At 41.3% G+C, this 15,995-nt stretch overlaps 1 protein-coding gene and 1 long non-coding RNA gene across 2 annotated transcripts in view; one reads left to right on the forward strand and one right to left on the reverse strand.

Moving 5' to 3' along the window:
• Window positions 1-14,295, forward strand: part of FBN1 (fibrillin 1) — a 239,620-nt gene extending 225,325 nt beyond the window's left edge. Inside the window, exons 61-66 of the mRNA XM_074393650.1 lie at window positions 809-925; window positions 1,182-1,310; window positions 2,041-2,160; window positions 6,932-7,163; window positions 9,895-10,069; window positions 11,277-14,295. Coding sequence (XP_074249751.1) covers window positions 809-925; window positions 1,182-1,310; window positions 2,041-2,160; window positions 6,932-7,163; window positions 9,895-10,069; window positions 11,277-11,666 — 1,163 coding nt within the window. The 3' untranslated portion in view covers window positions 11,667-14,295. The remainder of the gene's footprint in view (window positions 1-808; window positions 926-1,181; window positions 1,311-2,040; window positions 2,161-6,931; window positions 7,164-9,894; window positions 10,070-11,276) is intronic.
• On the reverse strand, window positions 894-6,937 carry LOC141583601 (uncharacterized). Its single transcript, XR_012516266.1, has 6 exons — window positions 6,829-6,937; window positions 5,706-5,780; window positions 4,948-5,120; window positions 3,533-3,625; window positions 1,795-2,204; window positions 894-984 (listed from the first exon to the last, which is right to left on the reverse strand). It is a non-coding gene; the product is annotated as an uncharacterized LOC141583601 (long non-coding RNA).
• Window positions 14,296-15,995: the final 1,700 nt, after the last annotated feature.

The raw sequence follows: 15,995 nt of genomic DNA on the forward strand, positions 1-15,995 counted from the left end.
ACCATGTTGACCAGGATGGTCTCGATCTCTTGACCTCGTGATCCACCCGCCTCGGCCTCCCAAAGTGCTGGGATTACAGGCTTGAGCCACCGCGCCCGGCCTGGCTAATTTTTATACTTTTACTAGAGATGGGGTTTTGTCATGTTGCCCAGGCTGGTCTCAAACTCCTGAGCTCAAAGTGATCAGCCTGCCTTGGCCTCCCAAAGTGCTGGGAATACAGGCATGAAACACCATGCCCAGCCTGGAGGCAATTTTACTAAAATGCCTTTAGCTATCAGAGTGAATTTTTCCTTTCTGATTGCTCAATTATCCCTAACTAAAGGAATCAGATTTTGTTTGATTTCGTTTGAGTAGATTAAAAACAGCGAACAGAAAAGAAATAAGCCAGCAAATTCATTTCCAGCTTCAACATTTCTCTTTGCTTCAACTTAAATAGGTATTTTCAATGCTCTGAAAAATTTGCAGACTCATTCGTCTTTTACTTCATTATAAAATTTGTTTAAAATGTCATTTGTTGGAAATTCCGTTGTTGAGGAATTCCTGCAGTTCTCCAATTAGAATTGTGTTTTCTTGGATCCCCCAAAGATCTCTCTACACTTTTTTGAGGGGAGGAGGCTCTAAATTGACGCCTTTTTTTGTCTTCCAGACCTCTATGCCCTATGTCCCTTCCTGGCGTTTGCTGTGTCTTCTTTCTGGTCAGGGTCGTCTCAGACTTCAAAATCAAAACTTGGAGCTGCTTCATAGGGGTGGCTTCTCTGATCGCATTTTGCTGGCTTGGTTCAAATACACACCTTGCATTTTCTTGTAGATCTTGACGAGTGTGCCACCAAGCAACACAACTGCCAGTTCCTCTGTGTTAACACCATCGGTGGCTTCACGTGCAAATGTCCTCCTGGATTTACCCAGCACCATACGGCTTGCATTGGTGAGTGGGAGAGGGAAAAACCCTATATGGAATGTGGCAATTCTTCTCTATTTCCTCTGCTGTTGGGATAAGAAAACAAAAGCTCAGAGAAATACGTGAGTGTGTGTATGTGAGAGCACACACACCTGTACATGCATGTGGAGAGTTGTCGGCCTTATTTGGCCTTTTCTGAGTCATCCTTCTAACTTTCTTTTAAACGATACAAAGAGAGCTTTAGGGAATTTTAACCCCTCTTTTCTTCCACCACTTCTCATAGATAACAACGAATGCACCTCTGACATCAATCTGTGTGGGTCTAAGGGCATTTGCCAGAACACTCCTGGAAGCTTCACCTGTGAATGCCAGCGGGGATTCTCACTTGATCAGACTGGCTCCAGCTGTGAAGGTGGGTAGAGACCTCAGCTGCAATCCAGCTGGTGAATCGCTGTGGAGGTGGCCTGTGTGGTTATGGGCACTTTCATTATCAGCCTCTGAGATAGCAGATCTGAGCCCAGGGAGCCACCCCTAAAATAGTGTGCACAGGACCTGTATCTCAGATTTGTCTAACACACATGCCTTTCCTAAGGATATCAACACCTTTTCTGCTAGGTTGTTAATTTAACCTAATAGGGAATAAGTCAGTCAAGAAAAATTGCCAGCTTCTTGACTTTGATTCATTAATTTTCTGGTCACTGGGTCCAGAACCATAAAGGGATTTCCCTCATGTGGAGTAAACATGAGGAATAAGCTTTTCTGATGACATTTAATTAAAAGTTTAAATGATATTTGTAGGAGTTGATTGTGGCTTTTGACACCTTTTGATTTCTAATTCTGGCACACACCCAAAAAAAAAAAAAAAAAAAAAAAAACAGCAAACACAAATAACTTACAGAGCTGTCCTGGAGAGTCCTTTGGGCTCTGCACTCATTTCCTGATCAGTTTTATTTGTAGATGTTGCTGGGGCTCTCTGAATGTTTTTCTCCCTTGACTTAGCAGCAGTTCCAGAAGAGATATTCTTGAAGTTGTTGGTGGTAGAATAATGTGTAGGATGTGTCGGGGCTGGCTTTCTCATTAGAATCCATGTGGCTTCAGAGTGATGTAGAGTTGGCGTCATGGTGGTTCTGCTTCTTTTTCAGACGTGGACGAGTGCGAAGGTAACCACCGCTGCCAGCACGGCTGCCAGAACATCATCGGGGGCTACAGGTGCAGCTGCCCCCAGGGCTACCTCCAGCACTACCAGTGGAACCAGTGTGTTGGCAAGTAACTTCTCCTCACTCTCAAGATGCATGGCTGTCAGCTCCTGTGAAGCAAAACACTGCTTTCTTTCTGAAGCTGTAAATGTGTTACTGAAGCAACTAATACTCATTTAAATTTGCTTTAACCTGGTTGAAACCCAAGGGAAATAACAGTTTTTGCAAAACACCAAAGTAAGAAAAAATACTGTGATAGAGAGTGCTTCGAGAGCATCTGAAATGAAATGCCCTTGGCACTTCTTGATGCCAGTAGCCTCCTGCTGCACTGCTAGTCACCAGCCCACACTTAAGCTCTGTTCACATCAGGGGTTGATTGAAAAATATCAGCCAGCCAGTGGCTGTTTTGAGTGACTTTTGGCCTGATGATGCCAAAGTAGTTCTGTTCAGCTCTACACATTTTGTTTTGGGACAGAGTGCAAGCAGCAGACACGACAAGGGTTTTTTTGTTTGTTTGTTTGTTTCCTTCCAAGATTGCTAAGTTCTTCAAGGGAGAGCGGCAGACGCTCTCATTAAATTGAAATGATGTTCTACAATGTCATGGGAAAATAACTCTTAATGCACATCAGAGAATCCAAACAATATGAGTTTCGAGGGTTACCAGAGGCCATTCAGCTCAGGTATTTTGTTTAACTGATAGAGACCTAGAAGTCCAGGAAAAGAAGGTAGCGTGGCCTTGCCTAGGTCTTTTTTTGTGTGACATGCCTAGAACTAGAACCCACAGTGCTTTTTTCTCGAGATGGAATTTTGCTCCTGTTGCACAAGGTGGAGTGCAATGGCACCATCTCAGCTCACTCTCACAACTCTTAACACTCTGATGTAGGGCTGCCTTTCAAGTGTCACGTTCACTTGTTTTTTTTCATTCCAAGCATCTGGAGTGCCAGTGCAAGCTTGGTGCTTTGGTAGCCTTTTCTAATTGACACACTATTAAGTACAGAGCCCTCCGTAGCAGATTACTGCTTCCTGGGTGCAGGCTCGGCATTGCAATGGTTCACTTTCATGCAGATGAGGTCATTTTGGTATGTTTTCATTTATCAAAATCATCTCTCTCATCTAGTTTGATTCCGCACAAGACACAGTTAGGCAGTGGCACATAGGGTTGACTGAAGTGGCCTCTGTGCTATAGAAGTTTAGACTGCACAAGTCTCTGGCTAGCTATCTGGTTTTAGTAAAAATGTCAGTTCATTATCAGCTCAGGGAGGTCTTGGATTTAATCACCAGTTTCTGACATGGTTCACAGAACTTCATGGATTCAGTACCCAGTTTATGAGCCTGTCTGTTCTCATTATGTAGGTCCCTTTAATAAGACTGGAGCTATGTGAAAAAACTTAGGAGAGGAAAAGTATGTCACTCCTGTACCTTATCCTCCTCCTCCTACCTTCAGTCTGAGGATAGTAGAGGTGACCAAGCCATAAACTAGTTTCCTGGAGATTCTGCTTGGGTCTCATGAAGGTAATCTCCTGGCTGGACACTGTAAAAAAATAAGTTCATTTAGAAGTCAGAAGAAGTTTGGGGTTCTTAATGCCTCCAAATGCCAAATTGCCCTCATAAATCTTGAGAATTAGAGTCATCTAGAATGAGCATTGCCTTGGGCTAAAATAGCTTCCCCAGAACCACTAGAAACAGATCTCTTAGACCAGTCCTCCCTGGATCCTCACTCGAAGATGGCTACAAGTTTACTCTTTGCGGTAAGGGGGCCACTGATTTCATTGTTGTCTAGAAGTAAATTTCAAAAATTCAGCTTGCAGATAGATGGCGTTTTGACCCATTTTGCCATAGAAAAAATTAGTTGAAGAAAGCCCATCCTACATTTGTGAATTTTCCTATCGATACTCCCTTAAGGCCACAGCTAATCATGAACAGTGCAAGCTGGATGCTGAAGCCTTTAATTTTAGAGGACAGCGTGGTGGGTTTCCATCTGCTTTTAAGGAGTGGTTTTTAGACTTTAATGCTGTTTTGATAAAATTTGAATTGCCTCTTTTTATGAAACGAACAAAACCCTCACCTAAGTACCGCCTGAAGAATCAAACATATATTTGGGAGTGTAAAAAAACTCCTGGTAGAGTCATTTGCTCCAAGGTGCAGAGGATGAAAAAGGTCAGAAAAAGTGAAAAACTTGTTAACCAAATCATGGCGTTTGTATATTGATAAAAAGGGCGAGTGCAAAATCATGCTATTTTCAAACTATAAACCCTGAATATTTGCAAATTTCTTATTTTCATCTGTGCTCCACTCCATTCCACCTCTCCAACCTAGATAAGCAAGTTTAATTTAAACTTTATTAAATTCTCGGGGAGGGGGGAAAATGTAAAATAAAAAGAATGTGAAAGGGGCGGGGGAGAACTCTTGATATTTGTAGTAACACAGATAGATGCTCAAAGTTAAAAAAAAACCTTAGAGATCTAGTCTTCCTTCTTTCCTAATACATAAATCCTTCTCTAAGGTCCTTGCTTATCCCAGTTTGGCTTAAATACCACCTTGAAGGGCACTCACTTTCTCCCAAGATAGCCCAGTCTATCTATAGACAGCTTTTAATACTTAGACATATCTTTTTTTGGTTAAAAAAAAAAATCACTTCTCCTCCCTCTAATTTCTCACCATTGGTCCTCCTTCTGCCCTTTGGAGGAAAAAACACAGAATAAATCTAAGTTATATAATGACAAGTCTTCCCCCTCATATACCCATGCCTTATAGGTTTTATTAGTCAAGGTCCCATAAGAAACAGATGGCTGAGGCCAACCAGAAGTGGGACACAGGGGAGCAGAGCTTGCTCACGTTTCATAGATCACCCACCTGGGGCCAAGAGCGCGTGGAGAAGGTAGAGGATGGCCATGGAGGGGCAAGAAGACACCAGCCCAGAGGTGTTCTCTCCACTGAGGTTAAAACGCTTGCTTCATCATTCTTTGTTGGACATGGAGCTTGGTGCCCACGGTTTCTCTTGCTCTCTATTGCACATCTCATCCTCACTTTAAGGAGAAACAACACAGACAATGTGTTGAGCACAGAAAGAGAAAGGGAAGAATGAGAAAGAGAAAATTGTTATTTCTAAGAGTCCTGAAGCCTAAGTGACCTTGGGTGGAGATTTGAAGGTCTTTGAATACAAAAGGTCTTCATACAGCCAAAGGTAAGGTTATAGACCTATAGCTGATGGGAAGGAGGGAAGGAGAAGGGAGGAAGGGAGAGAGGGAGGGAGGAAGGGAAAAGAAAAAAGAGGGAGGAAGGGAAAAACAGGGAAGGACTGAAGGAAGAACAGGAGGAGAGACGGAAAGAAGGTAGAAGGGAAGGAGATATGGAAGGCAGGAAGACAATATGAGTATCTACTAAATACATGCAAGTGAGCATCCTTCCCACCCCACTTTTATTTACCTGTTTTCTAATTTAAAAAAATAGATTTTTTGAGAAACAGTTTTATTTATAAATGAATCTGCCTTAGCAAAGAAGGTAAACTAATTATAGGAGAAAGAAAACACCAGCTTAAATGTGGGAGCATCTCTAGAGAGGCACTGTGGTATAAAGGAAAGCACATGGACGGCCATTGCAGTCCAACTGACCTGGCTGTGAATTTCTGCCCCGCTGCTGCTGGCTGTGAGATCTTGGAAGGGCTTTCTGAGCCTCACTTTCTTCAGCTGTAAAACAGAGAACATAACACCTCTTTCTCAGAATTGTTAGGAAAGCGAAGGAAATGAATGAGTAATACCCATATCCTATCTATCATATAATAGGTATCGTAATAAACATTCATTCCCTTCCCCTTCCTCTCTCCCATAGGAAGTGGGTATCCACGAAGTGAAGGGAAGGCCAGTCTCCCTACGTTCAAATGGACATATGCCTGAAAATGGGCTATGGCAATTAAGAAATGTCTAACCGGCACGTTTCCAACTTGTCCTGCAAAGGCAGGTCTACAAAAATATATTGGAGACTTCCAAAAATTATAAATCAGAAATAATGAGAAACTTAGTTTTCTCCTTTCTAGTTGATTTTTTAAAAGAGTTCTTTTTCCTGCCTCTTAGCATCAGACTTGGCAAGTCCCTGTGGGTATCCAGTCCTGCAGCCTCGGTCTGTCTTGTGGGTTTTCCCCAATTACTGCTCGTGAAGTCTGCACCGAATCTCTTCCAGCCACACTTAGTTTTAGACGGGGCTCAGACACTCTGGGCAGGAGGCTGGTTTGAATAAGGAAGGGACTGATTCAGTGATGGGAGCAGACATACCAGAAGGCACTAATCATCCCCCAGAACAAGTACCTGGGGGCTTTTTCAGATTTTTGAAAAGGAAATCCAAGTGGGGCAGACACTTCGGGCACGATCTCAGCCCTTGCCAGATCGGCACATCCTGAAATAGGTAGATGGGGTCTCTGCTTTTGAGATATTTATCTCCTCTATGGGCACTTGTGAAGCAAGGGCACAAAGAATTCCTTCTTTCCCATCTTGAACCCTAAATCTTAGCTACAGACCAGCAGCATGCTGGTTCATTACTAGATGTTTATGTGGAACAGAAGATACCAGTGTTGACTTCTGATGAGAACTGGATTCGGCTGGTCCTCAGAATGCCTTCCTCTAATGCCCTCTGCCTGGTGCATCTGACGTCATCTTCCATGTTCACTCACAACATAGCAAGAGGACACCTCTGTGCCCGCAGCTTTCTCTGCCCTTGCGCTCCCCACCCAGCCTGCCTTACCTTTCTGAGAACCTAGCTGGCCAGCAGCAAATGGTCAGATCCAGTGTCCTCAGTAGCAATCTCTGGCTGCTGCCACACATGCTGCTGCTTGTTTTCCCTGCAGATGAAAACGAATGCCTCAGCGCCCACATTTGCGGAGGAGCCTCCTGTCACAACACTCTGGGGAGCTACAAGTGCATGTGTCCCGCCGGCTTCCAGTATGAGCAGTTCAGTGGAGGATGCCAGGACATCAATGAATGTGGCTCTTCGCAGGCCCCCTGCAGCTACGGCTGTTCCAATACTGAGGGCGGTTACCTGTGTGGCTGTCCACCTGGTTACTTCCGCATAGGCCAAGGGTAAGCACTGCTCTTTCTGGTCCTGGTTGGAGATTCATTTGTAATATAATTAAGTATACTGAACTCAAAATTACCTGTTCTAGCAGAGGAGAACCATGCTTTTTGTAATCCTAAAATTAATTGTAGTTAGTTTGGCAAAAGTTTTAGGTTATTTCATTTGAAAGAAGCATCTGGATTTCTGGAAACATCAAAGTAATGAAAGTACATTGTAGATATCTCACTATACGACTTCTCTTTCTCATTGTCTTCATCTTCACATCTTGTTGTGAAGCGATTCATCTCTCCGTAAATGCACCTCTCTGTCAACCAGTGACAGAACTGGGCTCACCCTGCACCCTACTGATCCGGGCTTCTCCTGGGGCAGGCAGGATTCCATCTTGACTTAAAATGCCTTTCTATCTAGCTCCTGTCAAAGATATCCCTTTGGGTTGGAGATCATTTAGGGTTTTAAATTATATTTTACATTTCAAACTTGAATTTACATTAAATATTACCCAAGGTACATTAGTTATGAGAATTGAAACACTATTTTTCTGGTTAAAAAAAAAAAAACTTCATTAAATTATAAGTATGTCTGTGAGAGTTGGGGCAGGTAAGACATTTTTATTTTACTAAGTGATTTAAAAGTTTAGTGTTGGGCCGGGCGCGGTGGCTCAAGCCTGTAATCCCAGCACTTTGGGAGGCCGAGGCGGGTGGATCACGAGGTCAAGAGATCGAGACCATCGTGGTCAACATGGTGAAACCCCGTCTCTACTAAAAAGTACAAAAAATTAGCTGGGCACGGTGGCGCGTGCCTGTAATCCCAGCTACTCAGGAGGCTGAGGCAGGAGAATTGCCTGAACCCGGGAGGCGGAGATTGCAGTGAGCCAAGATCGCGCCATTGTACTCCAGCCTGGGTAACAAGAGCGAAACTCCATCTCAAAAAAAAAAAAAAAAAAAAAAAATTAGTGTTAAATTTTCAAAGTTTGGATCTTTTTTCCTGCAGAATTAATCTGGACTCGGGTTTTAACTTTTTAATTAGGAACACATAGACATTGAATATACATACACATTACTCCCCCACATGCATGTACATACACTGCACACACACATCCACACTCATATTAAATTATTAATGTAGCAGTCTTTGATTTCTTGACATACAGACACTAAGTGATTCGTTTGGATCTGGGTAGGTAGGAGAACGTTTCATGAGAAGCACACAGAATGCCAGCATTTGGACACAAATTCCCAGATGTTTCTGTCTGGCTCTCAGTACACTCATTCTTTATAGTTTAATGCCAGAACCATTTTTTCCCAGCAAAAATTGTGACACTCTAAACTGGCTTTTGGCCAGTGGGATTTTGTAGTCACACTTCTTATAAGTGGTGCTCCTGGGATCTGAAAATACTGGAAAGGAGTTCTGAGAAAGGAACCAAAGCCAGCAGATTTGGCGTTTATCTCCTAATAATGTCATCATTGTGTGAATGTATACACAGGTGCATACACACACAGGATGAGCATTTATCATTTCATCCATTGCATTGTTTCTACATATTTCATGTTGCAAGATAAATTATGAGGAAAGGAAATGCATTGAGCTCTGGAAAGACTGGGAGAAATAGTAGGAACCTGTAAATTGCTTTGAAATACAACATATTATGTTCATTGGCGACCTATTTTGAATCCCAAGGGTATATAGGAGAATGAGTTCTTAAAAGCAGATCAGCTATTACAGAAATACAGATAAATAATGTTTGTTCTACATTATGACCCATTATTAGAAATCTACCCATTTAAAACAGTTTTGGCCTCTCTGAATCACTAGAATGGACTCTGCCCCCAAATAAAGATCCTTTTAAGGACCATTCAGATGTTTCAACACATTTGGAAAGAGGAGCTTGATAAACACACATTCCAAGTGGCCTCAGAAATAGTAAGCAGAATAACAAAACAAGGTACTTGTGAAACATTCAAGCCTCCCTCCATAACTTGGCTTTGATAACTGAAAGGCAAAGAAAAACAACTGAACTAGTTCTCTCTTGGGCATGGGTTTGTTTATCCGCCTTCGTATGAGTCAGAGCCAGTGGCCCTAGTGGTTTTGAATGACTTGAAACAGTTTCCCACAGTTGGGCAAACCCTGATGCATGCATTTTATATACTGCATATCTTCATAATTGATTACATTAACCTTCATTACCATCTGGAGCTCTCTTCTTATCCTCAGTAGCATCAGCAAAAGTGAAACATGAAGGAATAGGAGCCGTTACTCGCAAGCTTGAGTGAGGAGGAGTAATTACGGAGGTGGGAGAATGCAAGAAACTCAGCAGTGATGTCTCACACCTTGCTCACTCCCATGGAGCCTGGTTCATAAAGAGAAGCCATTTTTATTTAGCCTCCCAAGTTACATGGCCTCCCTCATCTACCATTCTCTACTTTCCACTCTGTGTCTCCTCCCCCAGTGTAAGTACTGCAAAAGGCCTTCCATGTGAGGTTTGGGAATTAAGGGATACACAAATATGCAAAACAGCGTCTTGATAGGTAGTATAAAGAAAGCAGTACACTCCTGTTTGGCCTCTAAGTCCCAGGCGGAAGACTTCTCAATGTAGCTCTCAGAACTAGCTCATCCTCCAGTGGACAAGCAAGGGCTGTATCTCACAGGTACCGGGACCGGGCTTCACCAGAACTCTTATACCACCTACCTTGTCTTCCCATACTAACGAAAAGCATCTATGCTCCCCTTCTGCTGCAGGCACTGTGTTTCTGGAATGGGCATGGGCCGAGGAAACCCAGAGCCACCTGTCAGTGGTGAGATGGATGACAATTCACTCTCCCCAGAGGCTTGTTACGAGTGTAAGATCAATGGCTACCCCAAACGGGGCAGGAAACGGAGAAGCACAAATGAAACTGATGCCTCCCATATCGAGGTGGGTCAGAAGGTCGTTTCTCCTGATGTCTCCTATTGTGCAGAGCCCTCCCAGATTCCTGTGGTTTCCTCCGAGGATGCTCTAAAGTGTGAGAAATCTCCCCAGAGAGAAACTCCAGACATTCCCTGAGCTCTAGGCTGTATTTTACAAGAGGCTGTGGGGCTTTCTGGAGTTTCTTGCTGCTTTTCGGGAGTGGCCATTTGAAGGTTTTCACATACTTGCTCATTTCCTCTGTCTCGCCAAAAAAAAGTCAACTACCCACCCAAAGTCTGCTGAAAGGATAAGGTCTGAGATCCAGGACAGCAAGTGGGCAGAACAGCGAAGTGACATAGTGCTCCCTACATAGGGATGCCAAGTTCTGAAAGCTAGAGGCTCCTCTACTGAAAAGAGCCATGTGGAGTGTGAGGGAACTTGGACTGCAGACAAAAATAACGTGGAGCTGAAGCAGCCTGGTTTCCTTTGCCTACGGCTGCTGCAGCCTTTCAGTCAACTCAGAAGTGCACAGATATTCACCCAGACCTCTGGCTCCAGGCCCATAGAATCCAGCACATGTGGTCCCATAGAGGCAAGAAAGAAGCCAGGTAAAAAGCATTGAACTTAGCAGATCATCACAGGAAGTAGGCTCATAGGTGTGTCCTTCGGAGGGGATGGTTTTGCATCAGTGAACCAAATTCAAATAGTCTGCTTCTTCGTATTGGTGCTGCAACCCATCTGTTGTTGCTTAAGAAATAAGATAAGTCTTTGGAAAGAAAATAATCTATTAAAACAGTGGTTCTCAAACTTGAGTGTGCAGCTGAACCACCTACTAGGTCTTGTTAAAATGGATTGCTGGGAGAAATCCCCAGGGTTTCTGATTCAGGAGGGTAGTGTCTAGGGTGATGCTGAGAATTTGCATTTCTCACGGATATCCCAGGTGATGCTGATGCAGCTTGTTCAGGGACTACACTTTGAGACCTCCAGATACAAATGATTTCGACCTGCCTTTCTTCCTGACATCAGCTAATATTTTCAAATATTACAAATATATGCCAATTTAATACATTTGTGGTTTAAACAAAGTGCTTTATGAATGTGTGTTTTCAGTGTTGTGTATGTAGCATAAGGCAGAAAATTGTATTAGTGTGACGTTTCAGTCGCTTTTTCTTTACTGTGAGAGCTAAGTGGCATAGGTACATTGTGTTTAACACATTGCCCTGTTTCTTCCCAGGATCAGTCTGAGACAGAAGCTAATGTGAGCCTTGCAAGTTGGGATGTTGAGAAGACGGCCATCTTTGCTTTCAATATTTCCCACGTTAGTAACAAGGTTCGAATCCTAGAACTCCTTCCAGCTCTTACGACTCTGACAAATCACAACAAATACTTGATCAAATCTGGAAATGAAGATGGCTTCTTTAAAATCAACCAAAAGGAAGGGATCAGCTACCTCCACTTCACAAAGAAGAAGCCAGTGGCTGGAACCTATTCATTACAAATCAGTAGTACTCCACTTTATAAAAAGAAAGAACTTAACCAGCTAGAAGACAAATATGACAAAGACTACCTCAGTGGTGAACTGGGTGATAATCTGAAGATGAAAATCCAGATTTTGCTTCATTAATTCACCATCCAGAGACCAAATAATTAAAAGAAAAACAAATATAGATAGGTAGAACTATATTTTCCCCCAATCAGAATCATCATATCATAGGTACAATCTTTCACCAAGTAAATTTGTATAAATAAGCACTATTCTTGTTACCAAAGCAAGGTACAGGTGACTACCCTAGTTCAAAACAACCACTTTCTCAGGCTTCTCATGTGTGTAGCTAAGCTACCTTGTCATATGTGTTGATTCTTGAAAACTGGGACATGTATTTCCTTTGGGAGTTGGCCATTTATGCTGACATGCCATCCTTCCAGCAAACGTACAGGAATGTGCTTTCAATTGATGGACTACTTTTTTTTTTTTTTTTTTTTTTTGCAAATTTGTAAACTTTGCTTCTCCAAATACAAGTACTAGGTTGGCCATTTATGATATCTATTTGGTGCTAGTCAATTTTCAAACTAGATTTATAAATGCACTGTAATATTTACACAACTTAGAAACCAAATTACAAATATTCAGTTCCAATACTTCATTAATTTCAATCAACCAAAGTTAGTTCAGTAGCTTATCTCAGTTATGAGTATAATACATTACATGTAAATTAAGTGTGTGTATACTGTAATCGTGCTATTTTTTATCATTGAAACATTTATAAACTAGAATAATAATGCCCTTAATGTGAGGGTTTGTAATGGTGCTTATTAAGACCAAAGACTTGTTAAATGTATACACTAAGTGGTAAAGAAATTTCTGTGACTGGCCCACATGTGCATAAAGGTCTGGGAGGACCAGGAAACAGCCTCAGTGGCCAGAGGATCACCAATGCATCCTTCATCACAGCATGTGCAATATGCCAAGATTACCCTCGGTCATTCCTGTCAACAAGGGGTCAATGTCATAAATGTCACAATAAAACAAACTCTTTTTTTTTTTAGTTTACCCCCTGGCTTTGTGTTCTTGCATGGATTTGGGGTTGGAGGGGCCATTCTGGAGGCTGAAGATAGGCTCTGGATTTAACTTATCCTGGGTCTGTTAGTTATGGCTTATGAAGGTACTTTTAATGCATAACCACTAGAAGAAAATTTAACGTTATCCATTGAAGATAGAGTCTGGTGTCATTAACCTGACTTGCTATGAGAAATTTAGATTGTAGAGTCATTTCTGAAACGTGAGCTAATTTTGTGACTTTTAAACTCAGATTTAAATCGTTTAAATATCAATATTGTCTTAGAGCACATGAATTCCATTATAATTTATCATGACCCCCTCTCAAGTATACACAGTTTTGGTAAGCATTAAGTAGTCTGTTCCATTTTTTCCCCCTCAACATTTGTTAGTCAGTGCTTATCTAATTACAAAGGGATAATCCCAGACTGCATCCAATTGCTATAACTCTTGCTTTCTTAATGTCATAATTTTAAAAAGGCTATTTTAAGTGCAATATTCAATATTTAGCTGTTAGGCTCATTCTGTTTATATGAAATAATCTTTTAAATCCCTAAGGGCAGGAAAGCATCTCGTGGTAGTAAAAATAAGGGGAATTAAGATTGCTGCATGAAGATGGGGGGCGGAGAACTAGGTAGGACACAGGAAAATCCTCTCAAAATCTTTGAAGAGCTCAGCTGAAAAAAAAAAAAAAAAAGGTATCGATTTGGCATGTATTATTCCAGGGTCAGCTGATGTCAGCCCCGGATTAATACACACAGTCCCAATTATAGAGCTACTCACTGAAGGAATGGGTTTCCTTGCATTGTGCAGAGCTCCCCGTCACAAGATAAAAGAGTTTCAGTCTGGCCTTAATGGCAACCATTGAACAAAGATGCTTTCTTCCACCTAACAGGCCATCAACATTTTGTATCTGTAATTTTGTTTGTAGTAAGTGCTCAACAGAATGAGCTGAATGACTATTACAGAGGAGGTTTGTAACTTGGGTAAGAGGTTAAAATGTAACTCACAATTTCCTTCTAACTCTGCACCTATGGAACCATGTGATAGAGGTATATTACAATTGTTAAAGAACATACAGCCTATGGTAAACAACAGTTTGCATATGGAAAATGTCTTTGATAATTTAACCAGAACTGCATTATATTCAGTAATGGATTTTCTTTATAACAATGGGAGAAAATGGAGTTGGCTCACAGTGGATCACTTTGATATTTTTAATAGTCCAAGTCTGGATTTTATTTATTCCAGAGCCAACAATTTCTAACAGCATATTTTCCATGTTTCTGACTGTAACAAAACATTTTACTCATTGTTCCATTGTAAATATTCCTCTTGTTGAAACTCTTTTTAATCCTGAGATTTAAACTGTACCTTTCAATTGTCTGTGACCTTTCAATTTCACTTTCAATAGTTGAAGAACTTGGCTTTGTAAATCTCTCAGAAGCTTGACAATGTCTTGTCTCTACCCCCTCAGCCCATTTCATTTGCCAGTAATTATTTTGTAAGTAGGGTTGAAATGAACTCAGCTGGCCTTGTGAAATGTTTAAACTTGCACAAACAACTACATTTTTGTTCAACAAATAGTACTTTACTCAGCCAAAATCGCTTTGGACATTGCCATTATAAATACTGTTAAACTTCAAAAATCATGTCTGTAAATTAGATGAGCCAAAATAAAGGACAATTAGGTTGATGCTGTATTAGTATCCTTAAAACTCATACACCCATAAACTGTTAGGAATTTTTTTAATTACAGCCGATTTGGTCCACAGAATATACTTTATTCTGGTTTTAACTGTAGTTCTTAGAGAACTGTATTAGAAATGTAATTATTAGAAATGTAATTATTAAATGATTTAAGGACATTGTTTTTAAGGTTAGATGATTATTACAGGTAGAAATATTAGTGTCACATTTACAGCTGAAGACAATTATTTTCCCCTTGCCAATTTTAAACAACACTTTGTAAAACAGATTAAAAAAAAAAAAAAGCAAATTTACTTCATTACGCTTTTTTGAAACCCAGTATGAGCCTGACATTATATATCAGCTAGGAAAGGTTTATCTATATTATTCTGAGTTTGAGGGTTAGGGAGCTAGAAGACTCTACATTTGATTTTGCAAATTTCCATGTGTACCCATAACTGAAGCCATTTACAGGACTGGATCTCAATTAAAGACATTCCCACAAATATCTGCATAAACATGAGGGTCTTGTACATTTGACACCCAACATGCATTTGGCAAGACCTGGCAGCGATCACAAAATCTGTTGTTCCAACTAACTGCTAATAAATCTAAAATGTTTCCTTTCTTTCAAACAAAGTCATAAACCTTGATTTAGGAAATAGGCTGATTTGAATTTTTGATTCAAACCTGAATTATGGCTGGGCTCCATGGCTCACCCCTGTAATCCCAGCACTTTGGGAGGCCAAGGCAGTCAAATCACTTGATGTCAGGAGTTTGAGACCAGACTAGCGAACATGGCGAAACCCCCTTTGTACTAAAAATACAAAAATTAGTCAGGCATGATGGTGTGCACCTGTCGTCCCAGCTACTCCGAGGCCAAGGCAGGGGAATTGCTTGAACCCAGGAGGTACACATTACAGTTAGCCGAGATTGCACCACTGCACTCCAGCCTGGGTGACAGAGTGAGACTCCATCTCAAAAAAAAAAAAAAAAAGAATTCTGACCTTTATAAACTGATTTCAGTTTTTTTTTTTACTGTTGGATGGTAGAAAGTGCATCCTTTTTAATTGAACCGAGTTATAGCAGGTAAGTGGGTGCAAATTCTGGCTAGCTCAACCTTCTGCTCTCTATTCATTGTGATTTTTCATCTCTGGGGCCATTCCCGTTTCATAAATGAAGGCAACATTATCCTCTCTATGCTCCCCTGTGCCCCTGTTGGTTGGTTATGGTGTCAGCTAGAAGACTCCAAGCCTTCCAAGTACTTCTGGAATCCATAGCTTGGGTTCAAATCTAAGCAACACAGAGGTGGAGCTTTTAAGCAAAAAGCAGCTGCTCCATTCAGTGTTTCCCAACTTCCACATCCCGCCTGATGTGTTCTTTGCAGCTGTGCTGAGAGTTACAGAACTCAGAAGAGATCTGTTTCCTTTTTACCCTGAAGTACTCTCTTGGGGAAGAATTAAATCAAACCTAAATGATCATACTTTTTCTTCTCCTGGAAATGGAGACATCTGAAAACATCCTGATAATAATCGCTTATCCCATCAGTCCCACTAGACAGTGACAGAAAGAGGTCACAGGCCTTTGTAGTTGTGTCTACATGGTGAACTCTATTCTGCTTGGCCCCACCAGCTCTGCTACAGAGAAGGCCAGACCTGTCAGGAAAGATTAATGAAACTTGAATATATCAGAATTTCCAAGGCACAA

This window comes from Saimiri boliviensis, chromosome 2 (genome assembly GCF_048565385.1).
Source record: "Saimiri boliviensis isolate mSaiBol1 chromosome 2, mSaiBol1.pri, whole genome shotgun sequence".
Taxonomy (NCBI): domain Eukaryota; kingdom Metazoa; phylum Chordata; class Mammalia; order Primates; family Cebidae; genus Saimiri; species Saimiri boliviensis.